The sequence below is a fragment of the Anomaloglossus baeobatrachus genome, chromosome 5 (assembly GCF_048569485.1).
Source record: "Anomaloglossus baeobatrachus isolate aAnoBae1 chromosome 5, aAnoBae1.hap1, whole genome shotgun sequence".
NCBI classification, from domain to species: Eukaryota; Metazoa; Chordata; class Amphibia; order Anura; family Aromobatidae; genus Anomaloglossus; species Anomaloglossus baeobatrachus.
The window spans coordinates 78,847,330-78,871,373 of NC_134357.1; the positions used below are offsets into that span (position 1 = coordinate 78,847,330).

Below are 24,044 nucleotides of genomic sequence, written 5' to 3' on the forward strand. Positions count from 1 at the left end.
TCAGTTGGGATAGCCTCCTGAGAGTGAGGCAAGCCCCAGGGCCCGGTGTAGGTGTGTAGAACCACAAGGCGCAGAATAACTCCACACAAGCAGGATGTCTTTCAGGGGTTTACTCACTTCAGATGGCAGGGTGAGTAACCCGGGCGTAGCTGGGATGAACCAGGCTGGAACCAGGTATCCTTCAGGCTGACTTCTGATGGTGACTACCAACTCGCCTTCCTTAGCCCTTGGTGGTTTGGGGTAACCCCGACTTTTAGTCCCTATGGGGGTCACCCAGGGAAGTTGCTGAAGCCTCTCTCCCCTTCGATTGCCGTTTGCTTGTTGCCTGGGCCAGATCACTCCAGCTGCTTGCCTCCTGTGAACTGTGGGCCCTAACTGTGGCTACGTGGCTGCGGCTTTTAGGTGTTGTGGTGTGGGCTTTGAGGGCCCCACACCGGCAGGTTTAGCAGGGAAAGGTGGATCTATCCCCGCTCCGGGATCTGCCGCCCGTTTGGGCCTGGTTCTCCCTAGCAGTCTCCTTACTTCCCACTCTGTGCTCTCTCTCTAGCTGGAGATGGGTTTCGGGTAGCACTCCTAGGTGACCGTTCTCCCCCATCGGTAGCCACTGCGCGGACGCTGTCAGACTGCAACAGCCCCAGGGGTAGGGGTCTGCTCTCCTCGGAGCTCCCTGGACTCTGCACTGAACCGGCTCACTGCTCCTCCTCTCCTGTTCTTGCCTACGCCACCTAGCAACCAGGCTCTCTTACCACACCCCTTGAGAGGAGATGGAGGCTTTTGGCCCCCTCCACTATTCCAGTGGAGGTGAAGGCTTTTCCCCCTCCTGGGATCCCCAGGGGTCCTCTCAAAGGTACATGTGTGAGACCTGATCACTATGCGCCTGTGTAGTCACACCTCGGTCAGCCTTCTGGATTACCTGTATTGTACTGTCCCCAGCATGGGTGCAGTACTCAGTGGTGCCTGACCAGGTCAGGGGCGCCACAAATGCTTCAAGGGGTCTTCCCAATGCTGTTGCCATGTCATTTGAGCACTCTTCTGAGACTTTTGTGACATTTTTAGGGTTTCTACATGCTGCCGGGGGTCATTTCACAAAAATACTCGGGTCTCCCATAGGATAACATTGGGCTCGGTGCTCGGGCCGAGTACACGAGTATCTTGGGATGCTCGGCCCGAGCCTCGAGCACCCGAGCTTTTTAGTACTCGCTCATCACTACTTATTAGCATATTATAAAGGATCTTTAGAAATACTTTTTCTAAAGATCTCTTTATCTATGCTAGTGTATACAGGGATGGTTAGGCAGGGATTAGCAATATGCACCCAGAACTGCTCGTGGTTCTGGGTGGATATTGCACCTGAAAGGTTCCCTTTAAACAATTTTGAGACTATCAGTGTACCAGCAACAGACAACACAATACAGACCTTCTAATTTCTATTTTGGAAAATTATCTTAATGTTTTCTTTTCTTCAAATCTCTGAGATGAGACATTGTAGGGTTAAATATTTGGCGTATCGTATACATTATGATTATGATGCGTTTGGTGCTAATATTCTAATATCACCAGAAAATGGACCCAGATGGCAGGAAAATCTCTGCACCTTCTCGAGGCTTCACAGCTTTAATGAAAGTTCAGTGTATAGAACACTGTTTGTTAATTCCGAGAGCCTTCCAGGGTGTCTCCTTGTACTACTATGGGGATGACGGTTTGGTAACTAGCATGATAAAGCACATTCAGGATTCGGAGCTTAAAGTTTGAAGCCCACAGAGATGGGCGGATTCAGCTATGGATTGGCCAGATGATGTCTTGTTATTTATTCATAGGGAGCTCAGACAATGCCAGGTAGCCGGCAGAGATGCCAAGTGTAGAGCGCAGCACTGCTAGGTGAAAACGCTGGGTATGGTGGACAAGTCCCCTCTGTTCTTTTCAAAAGGGGCATCTAAGTAATAAAAAAAAAGACGAAGGATCTAAAGCAAATCACAGAGGAGAATCAGCAGCTAGCAATAACAGTCAAAGGGGAGGGGGAGTGAGGTCTCAAGTCCCTCAGTGGCAGAAAAGGAGATATTAGATGATACAAGGAGCTACAAACAGATTGTCAGCAGCAGATCTGCGCTTTCCTGGGCACGTTCTTTCCTCTCTGAGCTCCTGGGCTTTATTTGGATGCCATGGGTAACAGTTTGTCCAGCAGCATCCCTACATTCCCCAGAGGAAGCCAGACCAGAATCCACAGGGTCCATCAGCACCACCTTAAAGGTAGGTCATAAGACTGATGAGAATAATATATTCGGAATTTTTTGGGGGGATTTCATTGGTGGGTTTAGCTGGAATCCTACGTTACATCTCTTGTTAGCACAGTGACTTGTGACAGACCCAGCTCTGCTACATCTTTACGGCTTCCAGATACTGTAACCTTTCACTGCCAACTGTTGGATCACATAAATGGAAGCCTACAGGTGTTCTCTACAGATGTTACCATCAGAGCAGCCGCTTCTATCTCCACTATTATTAATTTCTTTGTCCAAACATAAGGTCGGATTGCATTGGCTTTTTCTTTATATGGAAGGACCTCTCCTAAACCCTATATACATACGTTTCCATATTTTCTAGACTGTAATGCAAAACTTTCCATTTGTTATATGGACTCACAGGTTTATCAAACTTTTATCTCTTGACAAGGAAGCTCCACTGATACAATCATTTGCCTGAATATTTTGTCATTGCCTTGAATTTTATAGAAATAAATAGAAATTGAAATTTATTTATTTATTTATTTATTTTTTTCAAATGGCAAAACTAGAATCATAAACCGTGATGTGATCGAGACCTAACTTGTAGAATGACAACGTTCTGGGTGATAATAGTGTGATAACTGATAAGGTGTAGTGTAGACGTCTTTATGACAGCAAGGAACATCATTGCTATGAAAGTGCTCATGTGGTCATCCAAACCATATTCCTCTTGATTTTACCAATGAATATTAAAATTCCTGATATCGCCTAACAGGCGGCCATGTGTGTTATCTGCTGCTGGAAGCAGATTGACTTTCGCATTAATTGCCGGGCTGAATCTGGAGCTTGAAGCAATGGCACGTCTAGTTGCCCTCCCCAATGGAAAATCAGTGGTAAAGCAAATTAGCCACCTTGGGGCTGTTATGGGCATGTCATTACACCCATAATTCCCACATATCAACTTATCCCTAATGATGGACAAGCACTAAAATGCTCGAATGCTTGCTACACGATTCAAGCAGATCAAACGCGTGGACAAGCCCAACGCAAGTAACAAGCATTATGGAAAGTCAATAATTGGCTTGTTCAGGTCTCCGCCTACATACATCCAACCATAAACTGCAATTCCGGTGGGAGGGAGGGTTTTTTCTTTTTTTTTGGGTCATACTATATCTGAGAATGTTGTTTTATCCCACGGAAGAGCCATTCAGAGACTATGGCTAGCTCTCCTTGGGGTGACTGTACACATCATGCAATGAAGCAAGTCTGTGCATTGTGGTCATTGTTTCATGGACGACATATCTGAGCACTTGCAATACTTGGCTGAGCTCTGCGAGTACCCGAGCACCCAGATGTTGAGTAACGAGCAGTGCCGAGCACACTCGTCCATCACTACTTATGACCACTGATCCCAAGAAATGCCCCATCAGAATGAAGTAGTTGTCACACATATCAGCCCATCTTTTTATAGTCCATGGGGTTGCCCGAGACAGACAAATACAGCACTCAATTATGTACATCAGTCCCATAGAGCGGTGGTGTGCATTTATTGTGATGACTATTATTTCCTCATACACACTTTAATCATTTATCACACTCCAGAGTTGTTGGGGTATTCTCATATCAGACATTTAGGGCATATCCACAGTTGTATGGCCACTGGTGGTCACCCATGCATTGCTTTCTCTATTGAAAATAACCATGGATGCAGAAGAGGTGGGAACTGCATTTATCAGACACATGGTGTATCCCGTGAATAAGCCGGAAATGTTGACGATGGGAATACCCTTCAATTACCTAAAATGTGGACCTATCGCTCTTATAGACTTCAAGCTTGAAAGTGTTTACTTAGACATTGACCATGTTCACACTTCCAAAACCATTTAAAAGTTTGAATATGGTTCTTTTGGGAATTTTTGTGAGTTGTATAAAAATGTTGCAAAAATTTCTACAACGAATCTGAGGAGTTTCTTATAATTTCATTGTAACAAAAGGGTTCAAAATTACCAAATGTCTACGCACATGGCATTGTTACGGGTCAGTCTTTTGAGCAATACCGTAGCCGGTCATACTCAGTATTCTGCGGAACGTTGCATGATGAATTGCTTCATTCCAAATACGCTCTTATAAAAATGATTTGGTATATGAAATGTGTATGAAGAATTGTTTATAAATTCATGACAGTCTGGGGAATGACTTCATCCTACACCGAAGTATAAACCCACACTATAAAAAATCCTGAAAGACAGGATTTACACTAAGTCAAGCTTCGCTGGAGCTGAAGCCTTCCTACCAGAAGAACATTCCTTTGAAAAGATGGATCCCATGTCAGAACTGTGATTTGGAGAATATTTATGGCTTTCTTCTGTGTAGGGAATACTAATTCCATGTTTGTAGTATTTCATTCCATAGTGGAAGCATTGATCCGGATTGTGTTCATATTTACGTATCTGAACACATAAATCCTGAGTGCAGAGATGGAAAAAGAAGAAATATACGATTTCTAAGAAATCCAGAAAACTTGTCTAATATTTAATATGGACCTGTCCACTTTACTGAAATATCTATATTAATTAGTATGTACTGTATATTCCTTATTAGTAGACAATTCCAGAGCATCTTTTCTTAGATCTCTACATTGGGCCATTCCTCTATTATTCCTCTTAAACAATTTCAAAATAATTGACAAATGGGTGTAAACGATTGGGTGTGCCGCTACATGCTGTGTTACTGACCAATCAGTGCTGACAATGTCGGTGGAGGGACACAAGGATTTCACTCTCTGCACCAAAATCTGCATGGAAAAGATGGATAGTTTGCTGCAGATCTGCAACAAAATCCACAACAGATTTTTTTCTGCCAAATATGACAAGGCCACCGGCTCTTAAAACATCAAATAGCCTATACCAGGATGGCAGAGAATGCTTCAAATAATGACACTATTATACAATTGCTAATCTCACAATATTAATATATTTGTGTTTCTTTTCCTAAGACAAACCTATGCTTTCAATATCATATGATTCTATTTCAGGATTAGTTTAACTCTTTATGGGACAATCTAAGTTTCATATATTAAGTTATTACTGATTTATCTGGACCTGTACCAGTCTGGACTCTGCCTTTTAAATTGAGCTGTCAAATCTTGATGCATAGTATGGGGAGAAAGCTGTCATTCAGCCGCAGGAGGGCAGGGGGAGACATAGCTCACAAATAGGGGGACTGAGCGCTGGCTTGTGCTGCATCTAATAAAGGGGGTACGGCTATGTGCGCACAGTGCGTTTTTCGCTGCATTTTTGCGCGTTTTTCGGGTGCGTTTTTGGCCTCAAAACTGCAGGACTTTGCTTCCCCAGCAAAGTCTATGAGTTTTCATTTTTGCTGTCCGCACACATCTGTTTTTTTTACCTGCGTTTTTGAGTTGAAAAAAAAAAAATGGACATGTCAGTTCTTTCCTGCGTTTTTCTGCGTTTTCCGCCCATGCAATGCATTTGAAAAACGCAGAAAAACGCAGCAAAACACAGCCAAAAACGCACCAAATCGCGGCAAAAACGCATGCGTTTTTTCGACGCAGGTGCGTTTTTGTGCATTTTTAGCGGCCAAAAACGCAGCGTCAAAAAGACGCAGTGTGCGAACCTAGCCTAAATGGGAACCACTGGTTACAAAAACAGATAAGGGCCGCTGTGCAAAACAGTCCAATAATTCAACAAAATGACAATCCCATCTGCTTTTGAGGTAGAAATGGGCCACCTACCTCCTGGGTCCCTGTGCACCAATGATATGTCCACCCATGATGGGAACCACTATAAGGCTATATGCGCACATTGTATATTTGGTGAACAAATTTTCTGCATCAAATCTGCACCTTCTGGCAGAAATGCACCAAAAAATGAATGCATTTTTGTGCCATGCCTTTTTCTTAATGAAGTCAATAGGTGGAAGGGCTAAAAAAAAAACACAGGAAAAAATGCACCAACAATTGACATGCTGCAGTTTATTTTCTGCACCAAATCTGCAAGGAAAAAATAAGCAACATGCTCATTGACTTTGCTGGCATTGGTGACAAATCTGCATAAAATGTATTAAAAAGGTACTGTGCGCACACAGCCTAAGGCACTGTGCGCCCACTATGTTTTTTGCCATGATTTTGTAGCTTTTTTGATGCATGTCTTTCCTTCCCCCAGCAAAGTCTATGAGAATTCAGAAATACTATGCTTATGTTGCTTTTTTCCTTGCAGTTTTGGGTACAGAAAAAAGAAGCAGCATGTCGATTCTTTCTGCATTTTTGACCAGCATTTTTAGCCCTTCCTGCCATTGAGTTTACTCAAAAAACGGGTGGAACAATAACTTGCAAAAAAACGCAAAAAACACACAAAAACGTGCAAAAAACGTGCATGTGTTTTTTGATGCGTTTTATGGCACAAGCTGCGCTTTTCGACTGTAAGTACGTTTTTTGGGTAAAAACACAAAACTTCAGCATGTGGAGATACCCTAAGGGTGCGTGCCCACGATCATTGTTTGCAGCGTTTTGGACACAGCATGCTTCAGCTGCATCCAAAACACTGCGCTGTACAGTACAAGCACAGTGGATGGGATTTCTAGAAATCCTGTGCCCACTGTGCTTATTTTTTCCGCAGAAAACAGCAGCATGTAGGGAGAACACAAGCGAGAGACCACAGGACATAGAACCCTGATCATGGGCACGAGCAACTGCAATCTGCTGCCTTCTCCTGCAGAGGAGACTTGCGGTCCCGCAGGTCAAGACCCGCTGCGTCCAGGACACATCGTGGGCATGTACCCTAAGACTTCCATTAAGTGACCTAGCACAGGATCCAGGGTCCCTGTCATTCCTGCGATCAGGCGGCATAAATCTGGTGACAGATTCACTTTAGCTTGCAGTAGCTTAGATCATTGCTGTCTCCCTTTACGCCATGGTCCACCGCTTAGTTTCTGGTGCCTGCAAATGCCTGAGGTTTTACATTTACATGGGAAATAAACAAGACTGATAAGATCTGACAGCTCTCTTTAGGTTTAGAGGCAGAATTGGAAAACATGAATGTCAAGGGGAATGGCTTCCGTTTAAATAAATGAAGTTCGGTTGTTAAAGGGGTTGTCCCCTTTTAGAAAGCACTTGCTATAATAATCTGTATTAGTTATATAAAAAAACAACAAAACCAAGTATTACATATCCTCCCCGGGTCCAGCACTGAGTCTCCACTGCTCCCCCAGACCCCTGGTCTCTCTGGTTTGTCTGCCAATGTATGGTAAGCAACCACCCATTAGACAATGAAATCACATATTTCCTCGATTTCAAAGAGTAAAGTTGGTGTCCAACCCAAATTTTCACATTGTTCCATTGCATCTAAAATAAAAAATAAAGTGAAATATAAAAAAGTCACACTTTTCTTTCCATAGCTCCTATAAAGGCCTATGTGTCTCCATGGTAACGGGCAACAAACCCGGAGTAGTCTGATCCCGTGCCCATAATCTCGCATCTCCATTATACTTTATGCTAACATAAAGAAATGTGATATACGCTGTACTAAAGCCCGCTAAACATGTCAAAGTTATTTTTTTCGGCTCTGGTTCTTCAGTAATCTGCCACCCATCACCGCCACGCTTTCTAAATTCAGCATACAGTAACGAGAATTTCTCAAACTATATATTATAAAGTTATAGCATGGCAAAGCTTTCCCAGAGAACAGGTTTAAAGGGAACCTGTAAGGTCCAATATGTACCCAGAACCACGAGCAGTTCTGGCTGCATATTGCTCATCCCTGCCTAACTGTCCCTGTATACACTAGCATAGATAAAGGGATCTTTAGAAAAAGTATTTGTAAAGATTTTTTACTGTATGCTAAAGAGCGTGGGACTAGTCCCAAGGGCGTTAGATCCCCTGGTTAGTCGGCTCCATTAGCATGTTAGTATGCCCCTGTGGGTGTACTAACATGCTAATGAATATGTCAGAGGATGGTCTCACTCACCTCTCCACCGCCATAAAGTCCAACGCTGAATTTTGGCTCAGTGCGCATGACCTCGGAATTTCGGTCATGCGCACTACTTTAGTTTGAAGCCGGGATGCGTACACCTAGCTTCATAGTGCACATGACCCAAACTCCGGAGTCATGGACTGGTTAGTGGGGGAGGGGTGCACAGTCAGAAGGCATGATCCCCATTTAGGCTGCTTTCACACATCCGGCTTTTGCAATGCGGCACAATCCGGCACTTTGCAGGAAAACCGCAACCGTTTTTTTTTTGCTGCCGGTTGCGTTTTTCCTGCATAGACTTTAATTAGTGCCGCATTGTGCCGCATGGGCTTGCGTTCGGTCCGGCTTTTGCCGCATGCGGCAGATTTAGCCGATGCGGCGGCCGGATGGAACGTTCCCTGGCACGTTTTTTGCTCCGGCAAAAAAAAAACGCATCACGCCGTATCCGGCCGATGCGGCGCTTTTCCCAATGCATCCCTATGGATGCCGGATGCGGCGCGATGCGGCAAAAACCGCATCCGGCCGCCGCATGCGGTTTTTGCCACTGCGCATGCTCAGTAGCATGCCGCAAGCGGCAAAAACCGGACCGGCCGCATGTAAAAAACTTATGCAAAGGATGCGGTTGCATAGGCTTCACAGCCGGATTGAGCCGCAGAGCTCAAGCCGGATGTGTGAAAGTAGCCTAATCTAGACAAAAAGACTGACGGCACTCCCAAAACTGCAATGTGAACCCTCCCCATTAGCCACAGGTTATTTTATTCTCTATAGCGGGTTCCTTCTTGCCCATACACAGGAAGTTTTTTTAAACCCAGAGAGAGGCTTCAGTTCAGAGTAGGTACCAGTAAACGAGATATGCCTTGACGTGGCTACTGGGCAGATATGAAAATGGCCATTATTTATGTGAAATATCTCAATTTTTCCTAGATTTCCTTTAGCAGTAATGCTTGTCTATATTCTTACATTCATAGTTTTCATACTTTAGCATTTCAGAGTGCAGCTGTCTTTTTTATCGTCTAATTGAGGTGAATTGGCTCTCAATCAGCATGATGGCGGCAGTGACGCCTCATCAACTGAACAGCCAGGAAGTGAAAAAGTTGCTCTGTTGAAGTTAAGCAGCAGGATCACCAGTAGGAGTAGTCCATGACTGCCCTGAGCCTGTGCCGGTTAGAACAGGCAGCTATTTAGCAACTGTTAGCTCTGAAGCACATAGTAAAAAAGATCAAGTAGTCCCAGACAACCCCTTTAGGTGGCTTTACTTTATGTAAGCCATTATTTCAAAGTAACATCTATATTCTCAATATGGCACCTAGAGGGTATAATAGCTTCAAAGAACTGGATTACCCTAGTACTATTCTGTTTTATTCCAGCCACCAGTAATGGGACATGAAATTCCTGACTATGCATTTATATAAAGTGGCTTCAGGGTGGGACTTCACAATACCGGATACAAATAATTAATTTCTTATCCGAATGTGTAACTGCCTAAAGATCTGATACATAATATAATAGGAAGATAGTCCATACCGTAGATTTAACAGGGCAATAATACTCTGAATATCCAATTATTATTTTCTTTACCATAATATATTGATCTGAAAACCAAAAAATGTGTATTATGATATCTCAAGATATTTCTTATTTGAAAAAAAAACATCCTAATTTAGGATTGCTGTTAAAAAAAAAAAAGGGGGCTTACACTGAATTAGTCTGAGCCCCAAAACCTAGGACAGCCATAAAAGAAAATACCGCTGTTTTTGGGTAAAAATAAACTCTTTTAATACTCATATTGGAAATCTGTTAAAATTGTTGTGTGTGGACAGTAGCCAATGTCCATACGTCTTACTTGGTGATATGGATGTCAAGGAGGGGGATCCCCTACATAATATCCCCTCTAGAAAATAGAGCCAGTCTGAACTGTAGATAACTTATGCCACTACTCTAAGGCTATGTGCCCACGGGACAACATACCCGCGGAATTTGCTGCTGAAAACCAGTGGAATTCTCTGGATTTTCAAGATATATCCGCAGGTTTACGCAAGTACAGACACTCCCCATGTTATCCTAAGGAATTTGGGGAGTGCTGTATCAATGCTGCGGTACGTGCGGCTGCGGAATATGCTGCGGATGTCCCGCAGCCGCACGTAACTGCATGTCAATTATTCATGCGGAAATATCCCGTCTCTCCGCTATGGAGATAGAGAGCGGGACTTCCACAGGTATTTCCGCACTTGTTCTGCAGGTTTACCGCAACAAAAATGCTCGAATCCCACAGCAATGGGTAGCTGCGGATGCAGGGGTGCAGCTGAGGGAAACCTGCAGAAAAACCTGCGGCAAATTCCGCGGGTATGTTATCCCGTGGGCACAGCGTCGGACTGGCTACCGGAGGAATCTCCAGTAATGCCAGGCCTGGATTCGGGTATCTGCATTGCACTCCGGAGCTCTCACCTGAGCTCCGACGTGCAGCCTAGACTGAACCTAGACTTAGCCTTCCAGTAGCCGAGTCAAGACTCCTGTTTCTCCTGATTCCCATTCCCTCGGATGGCTTTCTAATCTCTTGACCCGTATATGCGCCTGCTTGTGGTACACTTGCCCCCGACGACAGACTGGTCCCAGGACTCTCTTAAGCCCGTCATGAGGTGAGTCTTAGGCTCCGGACCACATGGAGTGTACCTCTAGGTTATGTGACGGACTCTGTTACAGAGCTCGTCCTTGCTGCAGCAACACTTGGCAGAACTGACTCACTTTTTGGCTTGTCTGGCTAACCAACCCTCTGCACTCTCACACTCCTCCCTTCTGTGTTCTAAGCTCCCTCTGTAAGCTATGGAACCCAACTGCACTGTTACATCTTTTCACAAACTCCATCTAGTCCTTCTATAGCTATTTACATAACTTTAATATATTCTATCATACATCTATGTTACCTAACAAATTACACTTTACATACACATTAAGCAGATTATGCTATAAACACATATAATACAATTAAATACAGTAAAATACAATATGTAATAAAACACTTAAAACTGTCGGTCATGAGAGGGCGCCGACTTCATCACCAGCCGTACTCTCCAGCAGCAGCACTTAAACATGGTAGGAGTAGGGTGATACAGGGATGGACATTTCATTAATGCAGCCTGTGTGGCCGCCCAGGGGCCCCAGGGGTATGGGGGCCCATTTTAACTTCCAAAGCAGTAGGTATTGTGTATGTTTATGAGTTCTTGGGCTATAAATGACACATATATTGTTCTTGCATAGAGGTCCTTTTCTGTCTGTGTCCGCCAGTGGGGTGATCCGACCACCTCCTACAAGAAGATGGAGAATTTTTTGTCTCCATATCCTCATACCATCTGAGAGTGTCGGATCACACTATGCTGACACTCTGATCCAATTCAGAATGATCAGAATATTATTTGCATAATTCTCTCAGATGATGGTTGTCTGCACAAGCTCTAAGGCAATTATATTGCTCAAACAATTCTTTAATACATTATTGTACATGGTTCTGGGCTTTACTGTAGACAATCCCTAGGTCTGGACCACTGAGTTCTGTAATGGCCATTAACGACTGATGGTGGATTTGAATATCTAGTCCTAACATCAGGGCTGGTGGAATTCATTCCAATCAGCAGTCGGAGAGAAGAACAGGGCAGGTTCGAGAAGCGAACGAGATCAGGATACAAGCTCATTAATGATAGGATACTCCGAAGCATACCTCAGCTCTGTCAGGAACCTAGAGAAACATGTTGCTCAAGAAATCAGTGATGGTGATGTAATTATCTTAGGTGAAATAAACCTAGATTGAGGATGATGAACTTCAGGCCTGGAGGTAGCAACTGATGCCCCAACCAGAGCTAGTACGAATAAATTCCCTGGACTAGTCCAGCAGCCAGGTCAGTAATCTCTAGCCATGGGATGGGAACCCTGAAAATCACCTCATAAATCCCGGCATCTTGATTAGTTGGCCTGGCATGACATCACATGTGCAATGACGTCACATCATTCTGCTATCACAGGTGTCTAAGGTGAACCCAGAGAATCCTATACTGGCCCTAAGGCTGGGGACCTTGCGCTCACCCTAACACCCGGAGGTACCATTAATAGTATGGGCCTCCAACCTAGGACCTATCTCCTGTCCTTGTCTCTGATCTTAAACAGGAGACTGCACCCCACCAACAAAAATAGGCAAACAGGGGTAACACTACAATAACACGTACACATGGCAACCACACACAAAGGAGCCTCTAAAAGTGTACAAGGGGAAACAACATGAAAAGGGGGGAATAAACAATCTACTGGAAAACTTCCAAACCTAAACAAACACACCTGAAGATGCTGCAGCAAAAAAACAATGCTGCAGCCAAAGCACAACTGAGAGACTGCAACAACAGCTCCTTCCATCTCCTGGCTCAGCTTCCAAATGATAGGAACTAACCAGGTGGAAGTTGAGGGTATACTGTATATAGGACCTGGGTGTGGTCCAAACTGGAAACACCTGACCAGGAGTCAGGAGATGTAGGAAGGAAACCTGGCATTAACCCTCCCCTCCCCAAAGGAAAATTAATCAATTTAATAAGCTGAGTCCCACAAAACAAAGTGAGAATCAGACTCAGAACCAGTCACAAAAACCTGCAACCAAGGAAAGTCCGTGAGTGACACCTGCCTAATTAAAACAAGAACCATGGATGTCAGGAGGTGTCAGAGTTTTTGTATGGATTTCACTGCAGATTTTCTATGTGGACTAACCGCAAATATATTTTGTTTCTCTATGCATGGATATGTTTTATGGATTGTTTAATGTTAACTAGTGAATTTTGATATTGCCCTGGAGAAAGTGAACAGGGGCATATGATTTATATATTACTCAATGAAGCTTTCTACCACTTTCCTTTATTGTCACCGTTACTCAGTATTGATTTTTTTCTTTATTTTGTGACTCAGTGCTGCAATCCTCGGCATTCCTATTCATTGACACTGATAATGGGGAGAAGGATCTCAACCCTTTCCAGCGTCAATGGTGCTCCAGTGATCATCCCACGCTGTCCCTCTTGTTCCTGGCCTTTTATATCCTGACACATGTAGCCAAGCCGTCATTTATTAGTAGTCACTCGTTAGTTATACTCTAGAAACCCGGAGCGTGAGTCATAGGAGCTGCAGGATGATCTCACCAGTTCATTTTATCATGTTCTTCCCAGCTCAGTCTAATCGTCTTTTCTGAACATCCATTCCCACATAACAGCGGAGCCAGATAGGAATATTATTTGTACAGGCTGTCAAAATGTTAATACCAGATACCTGCTTACAGGGGGTGGCTGGCAAATTTTGGCCTGGGGGGGTCAAGCCCAAAGCACTGGTCAATGAGCGGCGCGGACCATCTTTAGGCTTGGCTGTCATGTAACATTCAGTTAGAAATTAATCACAAATGATTTACTTATTTATAGCTGCATCACTTCAACAAAATTTTGTAGCCACTAACAATAAGCAATTTAAACTTGATTTCTAATTTTACATATGAAAATGCTGTGGTTTGATGCCCCCCCCAAGACTATTACATAGACCCTTGCTGAAATATCCTTCCCACCCCCGATTATATATCCACACAAATTTGCAGTGATAACTCGTAGTATAATAATCCGCCTCACCCAGATTATAACATGCCCCCTCCCTGCATTAATCAGCCACCACTTCCATTGGATTATAGTCACATACCCCCTGTTACATAATAATTCATCAACCCCATAACAGTAACCTACAGCCCCCCCCCCCCCCGAAATATTCAAAACCCCCCACCCTACCCCCGGGAATTATAATCACTTACCCTCTTCAGAATAATAGTTAATAGGATATTATTTGTAAAAAATGAAGTTATTCACTAACTATAGGACAGATAATAACAATCTGACACACTGACGGACACAGACAGAAAATGGCCTTTGTTCAAGACCAGTATGTGGGCCCTTTTCAGTCCAATAAGTCATCAAAATGAACTATTCCACCTGTTATGGAAGTACAAATGGATCCCCCAACCTCTTCGACCCTCGTGCGGCTGCACAGTTTGCACCAATGATGTGTCCGCCCTCAATCTTACTGCTTGGGCTCTGACCACTGGGAGTCCGGAACACAGGGTGTAGGTGGCATACGTAGCCTCCACTCCACACACTGCAGTCAGTAATTGCGTAGACAGAGCTCAGCTATTTCCAGCATTCCCATGTGTGGCGCCCCTGAGGCTTCAGTCTCCACAGAGTATTGCACTTAATTTAAGGTGTAATGCTTAACCCGGATCCTGAAGAGGTGGGTACCGGTTTCATCACTTACACGCTGAAATACACAACCAGGTTGCCCTTCCCAATGGGGACTGGGCTAGTGTAGGGTCTTAAGGTTGTCTTCAAACATGGGGGCACCACCCACTAGTGACAGGGACCCGGGGAGTGGCGGCCACTTAAGGGGAGTTAGGAGCCAAAACAAGAGTCAGTGAGAGTTCTCAAGCAGGAGAGGATAGGAGGAGACTGGTCTCACTGGTGCTCCGGTGAGACAGAGGAGTTCACGCGGTTGCCGCAGGAAGAGTGTCACTGCTTCCACGGAACCGGCACCACGCAAGGTGCACGACCCTAGGGAGCATAACACTTCACGTTGGTTTTCCAGAATCTGCAAGGACAGGGAGGTTTTAAGCTTCCCTGGCCACAAAGAGCGCGAAAGCACAGTACCAAGATAGGATCCGGGGCCTTGGATAGCACCAGATCCCAGTGTGGAGCTGCGGTACCTGTTAATAGGGACAAGAGTACTACTCGAGACAAACTGGGGTCCCCAAGTAATTTAAGCCACGGGGATCCAACACTCAGGAGGAAGGGACTCACCGAGCACCACACCGAGCTGACTTCTGAAAGGATTCGTGTTCGACAGAGCCCAGCACAGCAGGGTATGACCCGGGCGGGCGGCACTAAAGACTGAGTAAACCATCTAGAACCGTAGCAACTGGTTTGGACTCTTTATTACTGGCGCCGCTGCCCCATGCCTCGGCGACAAACGCCATCACTACTCTCTTCATCATCCTCCCCGGGGCTCTCTCCACCTGTGGGGAGCGATACCATCTCTGGCTGCTACCACCATCCGCCCCGGAGGACAGCGACAGCAGCAGCGGCTAATCCATGGCCGCCTACCACAGGTGGTGTCACGACATTCATCCTACTACTACCCCCATCATCTTCCCTCCTTATTGGTGTACACCTCGGGACACGAAGCTGGGCAGACCACCGAGACATCCCAGATCATCACACCTGCCCGGTGACGAGTAATTCACGTGCGAGATACTGTGTGCCTAATGACCCCTGCCCCCTGGTTGCTACACATGTATAATAAGTGGAGCAGAGGCCAAGCATGTGCACCACTGCTCCATTCAGGACAAGGCTGCAGAGATTTGCTTTTTGGATCAGTGTGGGTCTTAATGGTCAGACCCTAGTGATCATCAGGTTCTCTCCTATTCCCTGAATAGTGGATAGCTTCATTTTTTTTTTTTTTTTAAATAGACCATACCACAAATTTAATTAACACCCCACACAGGCAACCGTGTTGTGTATGTATGTGTAAATATGCACATATACATTTTGTAGAGTGCTGCAAGGTGGTAGTTAAGGTCCAGACACCCCGACACACTATGCCCCTGGTTAGCTGTATGGACTTCAGCCATGTGATCTGGGAACCCCTGCAGGCCGCATACTGGTGTCGGCTGGCCATAGCCAGATGACGACTCACACGCACAAGGAGACCAACTGTTTACTTTAACCCACAATTCTTTGCTAGATGGTTCATTGTTATTCACAACTTTACACTCCAGATGGCGAGCACATATCTTCCAGAACATTACATTTCCATTTTGCATTAACAGACACAGTTCATCCACAGATGCTCAAAAGGGCTTAGGTCTGGAGACATGCTTGGCCAGTCCCAGCAACTTTTCTCATTTTCTTTAGCAAAATAGTAGTTGTCTTGGAGGTGTGTTTGGGGTGGTTATGTTGGAATACTGCCTTGCAGTCAAGTTTCCGAAGGGAGGCTATCATGCTCTGCTTCAGTATGTCACACTACATGTTGACATTCATGGTTCTCCCAATGAACTGTAGCTCCTGACAGGTGGCAGCACTCATGTAGCCCCAAACCATGACACTCCCACTACCATGCTTGACTGTAAGCAGGACACACTTGTATTTGTCCTCCTCATCTGGATGCCACCACATACGCTTGACACCAATTAAACCAAATAAGTTTATCTTGGTTTTATAAGACCACATGGTTCCAGTAATCTATGCCCTTAGTCTGCTTGCCTTCAGCAAACTGTGGGCTTTTTTGTGCATCATCTTTTGAAGAGGCTTCCTTCTGGGACAACAGTCATGTAGACAAATTTGATGTGCAGTGTGCGGTGTATGATCTCAGCACTGACAGACTGACTCCCACCCCTTTAACCTCTGCAGCAATGCTGGCAGTGCTCAAACATCTATATTGAAAAGACAAAGTTTGGATATGATGCTGAGCACGTGTATTAAACTTCTTTGGTCGACCAGGGCGAGGCCTGTTCTGAGTGAAACCTGTCTTGTTAAACTGCTATATGGTCTTGGCCACCGTGCTGCAGCTCAGCAGTTTCAGGGTGCTGGCAATCTTCTTATAGCCTAGCAGAGCAACAATTCTTTTTTTCAGATACTCAGAGAATTCTTTGCCATGAGGCGCCATACTGTACTTCTGAAACGCCCACGCCGGGGCTTGCAGGGCTCGCACGGTCACCGGGCCGGTGGCATTCGGGATCAGGCTGTGAGTGGCCCGACCCGGCTTCCGTGACCCCCGGGGGGTTTCAATAAAGAGGAAAGTCCGACCGTCAGTCCGGTATTACAAGGGGGATGGAAGGAGGGTAACGGGGTCCCTGGGGAGCGCTTGCCATCGCTCTTCCCCAGGAAACGGTACGGGACGGGGACGGAGGTGCTTGCAGCGCCACCCGTGGTTTGCGGCCAGGTGTTAAGCCGCCGCTGCGCGGTCTCTCTCCGGGGCAGGTGTTACGGGCAGCCGGATGGAATCGCTCCCCACGGGTGGAGCGGGGGAGCCCCGGGAGGTTAATGAGACCCAGGGCAACAGTCCTCAGGGACACCGGGGGCACAAGGCGGCGGCATTACTCACAGCAGTCACGGTGTGCGGTTCCAGTTGTTCTTTATTTAAAGTCCGTTTCACAATGCACCCGGGTGCTGGTCCTCGCCGCCTGTAGCCTTTGGTCGGTCCCGGGCAGGTAGGAGGAAGGGGTGTCCGGTGAGGTGTTCTGGGGGTCTCTCCCTTTCGGTGCGTTAGTGCCGTCCCCGTGGCATAGAGCATCTTGGGAACTCGCCGCCTCTCTGTCTCTCTCCTCCCCGGTAGCGGACCTAACACAACCGCCACCGGGTACAACTTGCTTCAGGGAACCCCAGTCCTCAGCTCCATTCCCCTCCTCTAGGTGTTATCAGCCCTGGTCTCGTGGCATCTCCTCAACAGGAGCGGTTCTCTGGACGTCTGCTCTCCCTTGCAGCCCCTGATGTTCTGCCTAAACGTCTGTGTGCTCTGCACTAAACTCACTCCTTCAGGCCCCCCTCCCCTTGGTTGTCATGGGGACCTGCCTGTGTCCAGCCACCTGCTCATTAATGAGACAGGATGAGTCATGGACTCAGAACAAACTTCATGCTGCAAATGCTGTTAACTCCTTCCTGCCAGTGTGATGTCAGTGTGTGTTGTGGGGACCCTTCTTCCTCCTGCCTGGGAAAAATGGGGTAACATTTAATACCCTGTAACGACCCGTTTACAGGGGCGTTACACTTCCAGTGACCAGTATGAGAGAGTGTGAGAGGGATAACACCGAATGTAACACAGCTGCTCCCCATTCACACCTGAGATTTTGGAACACTAATGAATCACTTGACACCGCGGGGAGGGAAAATGGCTAATTGGACACAATTTGGCCATTTTCCCTTAGGGGTGTACTCACTTTTGTTGCCATTGGTTTTGACACTAATGGCTGTCTGTTGAGTTATTTAGAGGGCAAGCTGTCCCATGAAAAGATATAAAATATTTACAAAAATGTGAGGGATGTACTCACTTGTGTTATCTATCTATCAGTCTATCTACCTATCTATCTAACATTTTTTAAGACAGATAGTGAGGCAGATGGCAGGCTTAGAAACAGCAATTACTTCCAAATGCCATTTGCAGCTTAGTTCAGTTCCTTCCTTATTATCTGGGTGTGACGTCAGTTCTCCATCAGCTTACAGAACGGTCCCGCTGTCTGCAATGAAGAAACCTCACACTAACTCCAGATACTGACTGCGAAAATCCCACAATGATATCATTACATTGAGAAACATAAACAACATTGCTGCATAAAGAAATGACTAAAAGTCCATATATTAAAAATGAAATAAACTACAATAATTCCCTTTTTTTGCTCTTGATTTGCCAATTAAAACATTTTAGTCCCCAATTTTTTTTAATGAGTAAAGGCTGTAAATTACTGTTTATCCCATTCTATGCAATAAACTGCACACAGCCTAAGGCCCCTTTCACACGTCAGTGATTCTGGTACGTTTGTGCTTTTTTTAAACGTACCAGAATCACTGACATACGCAGACCCATTATAATGAATGGGTCTGCTCACACGTCAGTGATTTGTTACTGCACGTGTCTCCGTGCGGCGTACCCGCGTGTGCGTGATTGTAGCACGGAGACATGTCCATTTTTTTCCTGGCATCACTGATGTCCCGCGGACCACGCAGTGGTGTGGTCCGTGAAACACGTGCCAGAAAAAAACGTGCTTTTAAAATAATAAACATTTTAACTCACCCGGCGTCCAGCGATGTCCTCTGCAGCCCGTTCTCCCTGCTGCTTCTGAGCCGGCTCATTACTGTCACGCATATTCATTATGCGCGACACAGCCGACCCGGAAGCAGCTCCTGCAGGGGTCACCGCCGGCCGGATGCTGCGTCACGGGAGCGATCAGCACCATGGACAGCGGGAGCGGGCGCAGGTGAGTTGATTTCTAAGTGCAATCACGGGCCACGGATAACGGAGCCCGGATTGCACTTAACAACCCACGTGTGCCGGGAATCACGGCACATGCAGGGACATGTGCGTGTTTTACACGCCAGTGAAAAACGTCACTGTTTTTCACTGACGTGTGAAACGGGCCTAAATGTGTACAAAAAAGGCCCGATTCAGATTAGCATTTGCAAAAATCATCCATTTTTCATCCTTAAAAAAACAAATGATTTATCATCCGGATTGTCATCCTTCTGTAATCCGTATCTCCATTTTTCTACAGCCATATAGCATTCGGTTGTTATATGAAGAATATAATAAATAATAAAAGTCAAATAGTTTCCTATTTGGTAATTGAGTCCTGAAAAATACATCAGTATGAACAGTAACCTACTTTTGCATGCCCATTTAGTCGAATGATCAAAGTAGTGCATGCTTCAAAATTTTACATAATAGACCACCTACATTAATCTAAACTCCAGATCAGACCCCTATATTAATCTAAACTCCAGATCAGACCCCCACATAAAGCAAACTGCAGATCATACCCTTACATTATTCTAAATTCCAGATCAGACCCCTACTTTAATCCAAACTCCCGATCAGACCCATATATTAATCCAAACTCCAGATCGGGCCGTTACATAAATCAAACTGCAGATCAGACCCCTATATTAATCCAAACTCCAGGTGATACCCCTACATAAAGACAAACTCCAGATTATACCCCTACATTATTGTAAACTCCAGATCGGACCCTTAAATAAATCAAACTTCAGATCAGACCCCTACATTAATCCAAACTCCTGATCAGACCCCTACATTATTCTAAACCCTAGATCCCTAAATTTAAACTAGACCCCTCAAATTAATTCAGACAGTAAACTAGACCTTAGTTTAATTTAAACCTAGGGCGGCACGGTGACTCAGTGGTTAGCACTGCAGTCTTGCAGTGCTGGGGTCCTGGGTTCAAATCCCACCAAGGGCACCATCTGCAAGGCGTTTGTATGTTCTCCCTTTGTTTGCGTGGGTTTCCTCTGGGTTCTCCGGTTTCCTCCCACACTTCAAAGACATATAGAGAGGGACTTTAGATTGTGAGCCCCCAATGGGGACAGTGATCCTGATGCATGTAAAGCGCTGCGGAATATGGTAGCGCTATATGAAAATAAAGGTTTTTAATACCAAACCCTTAAAAAAAATTAATAGACTAGACCAGTTATTAAACTAATTCAGTCCCTAGCACACTAAGACCCCAGACTAACGTCACATGTTTTGGTTGCTCATATGTCTTTTCTTTTCTTTTTTTGGGTGGGGGGGGTAGAAATAGAGACATGTCTTTTTTTTTTGCACTTTTCTACCAAACTAGCATTTTCTAATGAATGGGTCTGTGCCGAAAAAAATTATATATATATATATATATATATATATATATATATATATAAAAATACACTTTTAGCGGTTGGATGCCATCCACATGTCATCTGTACTGTCCGATTTTTACTGTCTAATCAGTAAAAGATTGGATTATTGTTTTCTTGGATATGAAGAAACAAATGCAACACTGAGGGTAAAAACAGACATGTATGTAGTGCAGTATTATACATGGACCCAGTTTTCAGCCTTCCACTTACTTCTTCTTAATACTAGGAATATGTGGAATATAAAGGTTGGCAATGATGTGGTTTTTTGAGTATCTCACTGACGTCACCTTCATTACACTCTCAGTCTAAGGCCTCCGACACACTTACGTGCCGCCTGTCCTTGTGTGCCATTTTTTACACGGACCGGAGACACGTGCACACGGGGACCTAGGAAATCCCTATGGTTAGGAGACACGTAAGTATTTTGGAACGGAACGTGTGTCCGTTCCGTACTTACGTGTCTCTCTGTGTTAAAAACGCTGACATGTCCGTTTTTCTCCGGCAGCACGGGTGTCACACGGCGCGCACCCGTACCACACGGGTGTAGTGTGGATGTGGTCCCGTGTGACACGCGCCAGAGAAAACACGCATGTCAGAGTAAAAAAAAAAATCGTTACTCACCTTCTCCACCCCTCCTGTCTCTGCTGCTGCTGTCACTTGCTGCCGACCGCCTCTCATTATACTTATTTAATATTCACTTCACTGCGGCTAGCATTAGCAGGGAGTCGGCAGGGCTGGAGACCGAAGATCAGCACCACGGACAGCAGCAAGGACCACGTGAGTATGCAAATTACCGGTTCTCCGTATGTTATCGCGGATAGCACACGGAGAACACACATGGTCCGCACGTACCAGAGACACGTACTTACCTACACGCAACATATTTAAACAAGAGACTAGGAGTAATTTCACATTTTTATGATACATTTTTTTATTATTATTATGATTAAGTGCAAAAAAAGGTGAAAATTTACAGGACATATACAGAACACGTTAAAACATGCAGTGTTACATGATGTTGACACACAAGGATGTGTGGGATGATAGCGCTTGATTAGAATTATTGGATGAATTTCAGATGATAAATATTATAATTTCATAAAACTCCTTCAAATACAAAATATAGAGATATTAGTCATGAATGTACATATCATGTATGCTATGCTGGGTTATAAATAGATAATCTGTTAACAGCCATAGGTTAAAACATGGATGTGCATTTGTTGCACTGTATGAACAATGTTTAAATAGCAGTTGCCAATGTATGTAAAGCGCCTTGGAATTAATAGCGCTATATAAATGAATAAAATTATTAATTAATTATTATTATATGCTTTCTTGGCTGAAAAAAACAGGATTGCAGCTTGAATGGCCACGTTATATAGATTACTAAATGGTTGAAATAGACATTTTCAATCAACATAAATTGTGACCTCCACAGTTACAGCCGCAGTTTTATCAATACAGAGTATCATGCAATAAATAACATCACCATTCTGCAAATAGCCAGAAAAAAGTTTTTTTCTTGTAGCCTTGCAACAAACTGACAGTGGTTCAAAATAATCAATTAGAGTCATTTAGTTATGCTTAAATTTGCATTTGTCGCACTGTATAAACAGTGTTTAGATAGCATATATTTTCCTATATAAAAATAGCTAGTTGGCTGATAACAGCGATTGCACCTTTGAACGGCCAAACCTTGTGGATTACAAGATGGTTAAAGGTAAGTTTCAATCACCACAAATTGTGACCTCCACAGCTACCACCGCAGTTTTATTGATACAATGTGTCATATAATAAATAACATCTCCATTCTGCGAGTAGCAGGGAAGTCAATCTACTAAAATCTTATAGCCGTGCCTACATTACCTACACGCAACATGCAGGGTAAATACGTGTCTCGCGGCACGTGCGTGATTTTCATGTGAGTGTGTCGGAGGCCTAAGGCTGCGTGCCCACGATCAGTGTTTGCAGCGTTTTGGATGTAGTGTGTCTTCGATGCGTCCAAAACGCTGCGTTGTACAGTACAAGCACAGTGGAGGGGATTTCTAGAAATCCTGTGCCCACTGTGCTTGTTTTTTCCGCAGCAAACACTGATCTGCGAAGCGGCTTTCCAGACCGTAGCATCTCAATTGTTTGCTGCGGATTCGCATGCGTCCTCCATAGGGAGAACCCAAGATAGAGACTGCAGCAAATTGAACCCTGATCATGGGTACGAGCAGCTGCGGTCTCCTGCGTTCTCCTGCGGAGGAGACTCTCGGCCCCGCAGGTCAGGACCACCACGTCCAGGATGCAGTGAGTCCTGATCGTGGGCACATACCCTTAAGGCCCCGTCACACGCTACGATATATCTAATGATATGTCGTTGGGGTCATGGAATTTGTGACGCACATCCGGCATTGTTAGAGATGTCGCAGCGTGTGACACCACCGAACGACTGTTAACGAGCAAAAATACTCACCTTATCGTTGCTCGTTGACACGTCGTTCATTTTCATAATGTCGTTCCTCCTTCTGCACGCCGGTTGTTCGTCGTTCCGGAGTTAGCACACATCGCTATGTGTGACAACCCGGGAACGGCGAACACAGCTTACCTGCGACCCGCCGGCAATGCGGAAGGAAGGAGGTGGGCAGGATGTTACGTCCCGCTCATCTCCGCTCCTCCGCTTCTATTGGGCGGCCGCTGTGTGACGTCGCTGTGACGCTGAACATCCAAACCCCTTCAGGAAGAGGATGTTCGCCGCCCACAGCGACGTCGTTAGGGAGGTAAGTACTTGTGATGGGGGTTAACGACATTGTGCGCCACGGGCAACGAATTGCCCGTGACGCACAAACGACGGGGGCGGGTGCGATCGCACGATATATCATCGCGTGTGACGGGGCCTTTAGGGTGTATGCACACTGCGTCTTTATCTGGCATGCACGCGCTGTAAAAAAATCGACTTCTTCTAAGGGCATATGCTTCTTTTAAAGGCATGAGCACATGATGTCTTTATCAGGCGGATTCAGACTGGACACGCCTAAAAAGCGCCAAAAAATGGAACAAAAAAATCATAGATATGTATATGCACAGCATAGACTCCAAAGGAGACGGGTAACAAAAAACGCTGGTGTTTTCATAAAGTGCTTCTCTCTGGGTATGCTGCTGTCTATAATGCACTGACCCTAAGGGTATAATTATACTTTTCCGGTGGTCAAAAAGAATGGATTTTCAAGGGGAAACCGCTTTAAGAAACAAGTTGTTTTTTTTTGTCCTGAAGTGTTTTTGTTAGCTTTTTGTTGAAGTTTTTTTAACACTTTTCTTTGGCAATTTGTTGTTTCTTTTAAGGCTTTTTGTGTGTGTTTTAAAGCATTTTTTTGGAGGGCTAGGGGTGATTTTCTCATGTT

At 45.0% G+C, this 24,044-nt stretch overlaps 1 protein-coding gene across 1 annotated transcript in view; it reads left to right on the top strand.

The window, feature by feature from the left end:
* The first annotated feature begins 1,872 nt into the window (after window positions 1-1,872).
* The window catches only part of NEURL1 (neuralized E3 ubiquitin protein ligase 1), a 395,339-nt gene continuing 373,167 nt past the window's right edge, over window positions 1,873-24,044 (top strand). The window contains exon 1 of the mRNA XM_075348617.1: window positions 1,873-2,247. Within this exon, the coding sequence (XP_075204732.1) occupies window positions 2,160-2,247 (88 nt within the window). The 5' untranslated portion in view covers window positions 1,873-2,159. The remainder of the gene's footprint in view (window positions 2,248-24,044) is intronic.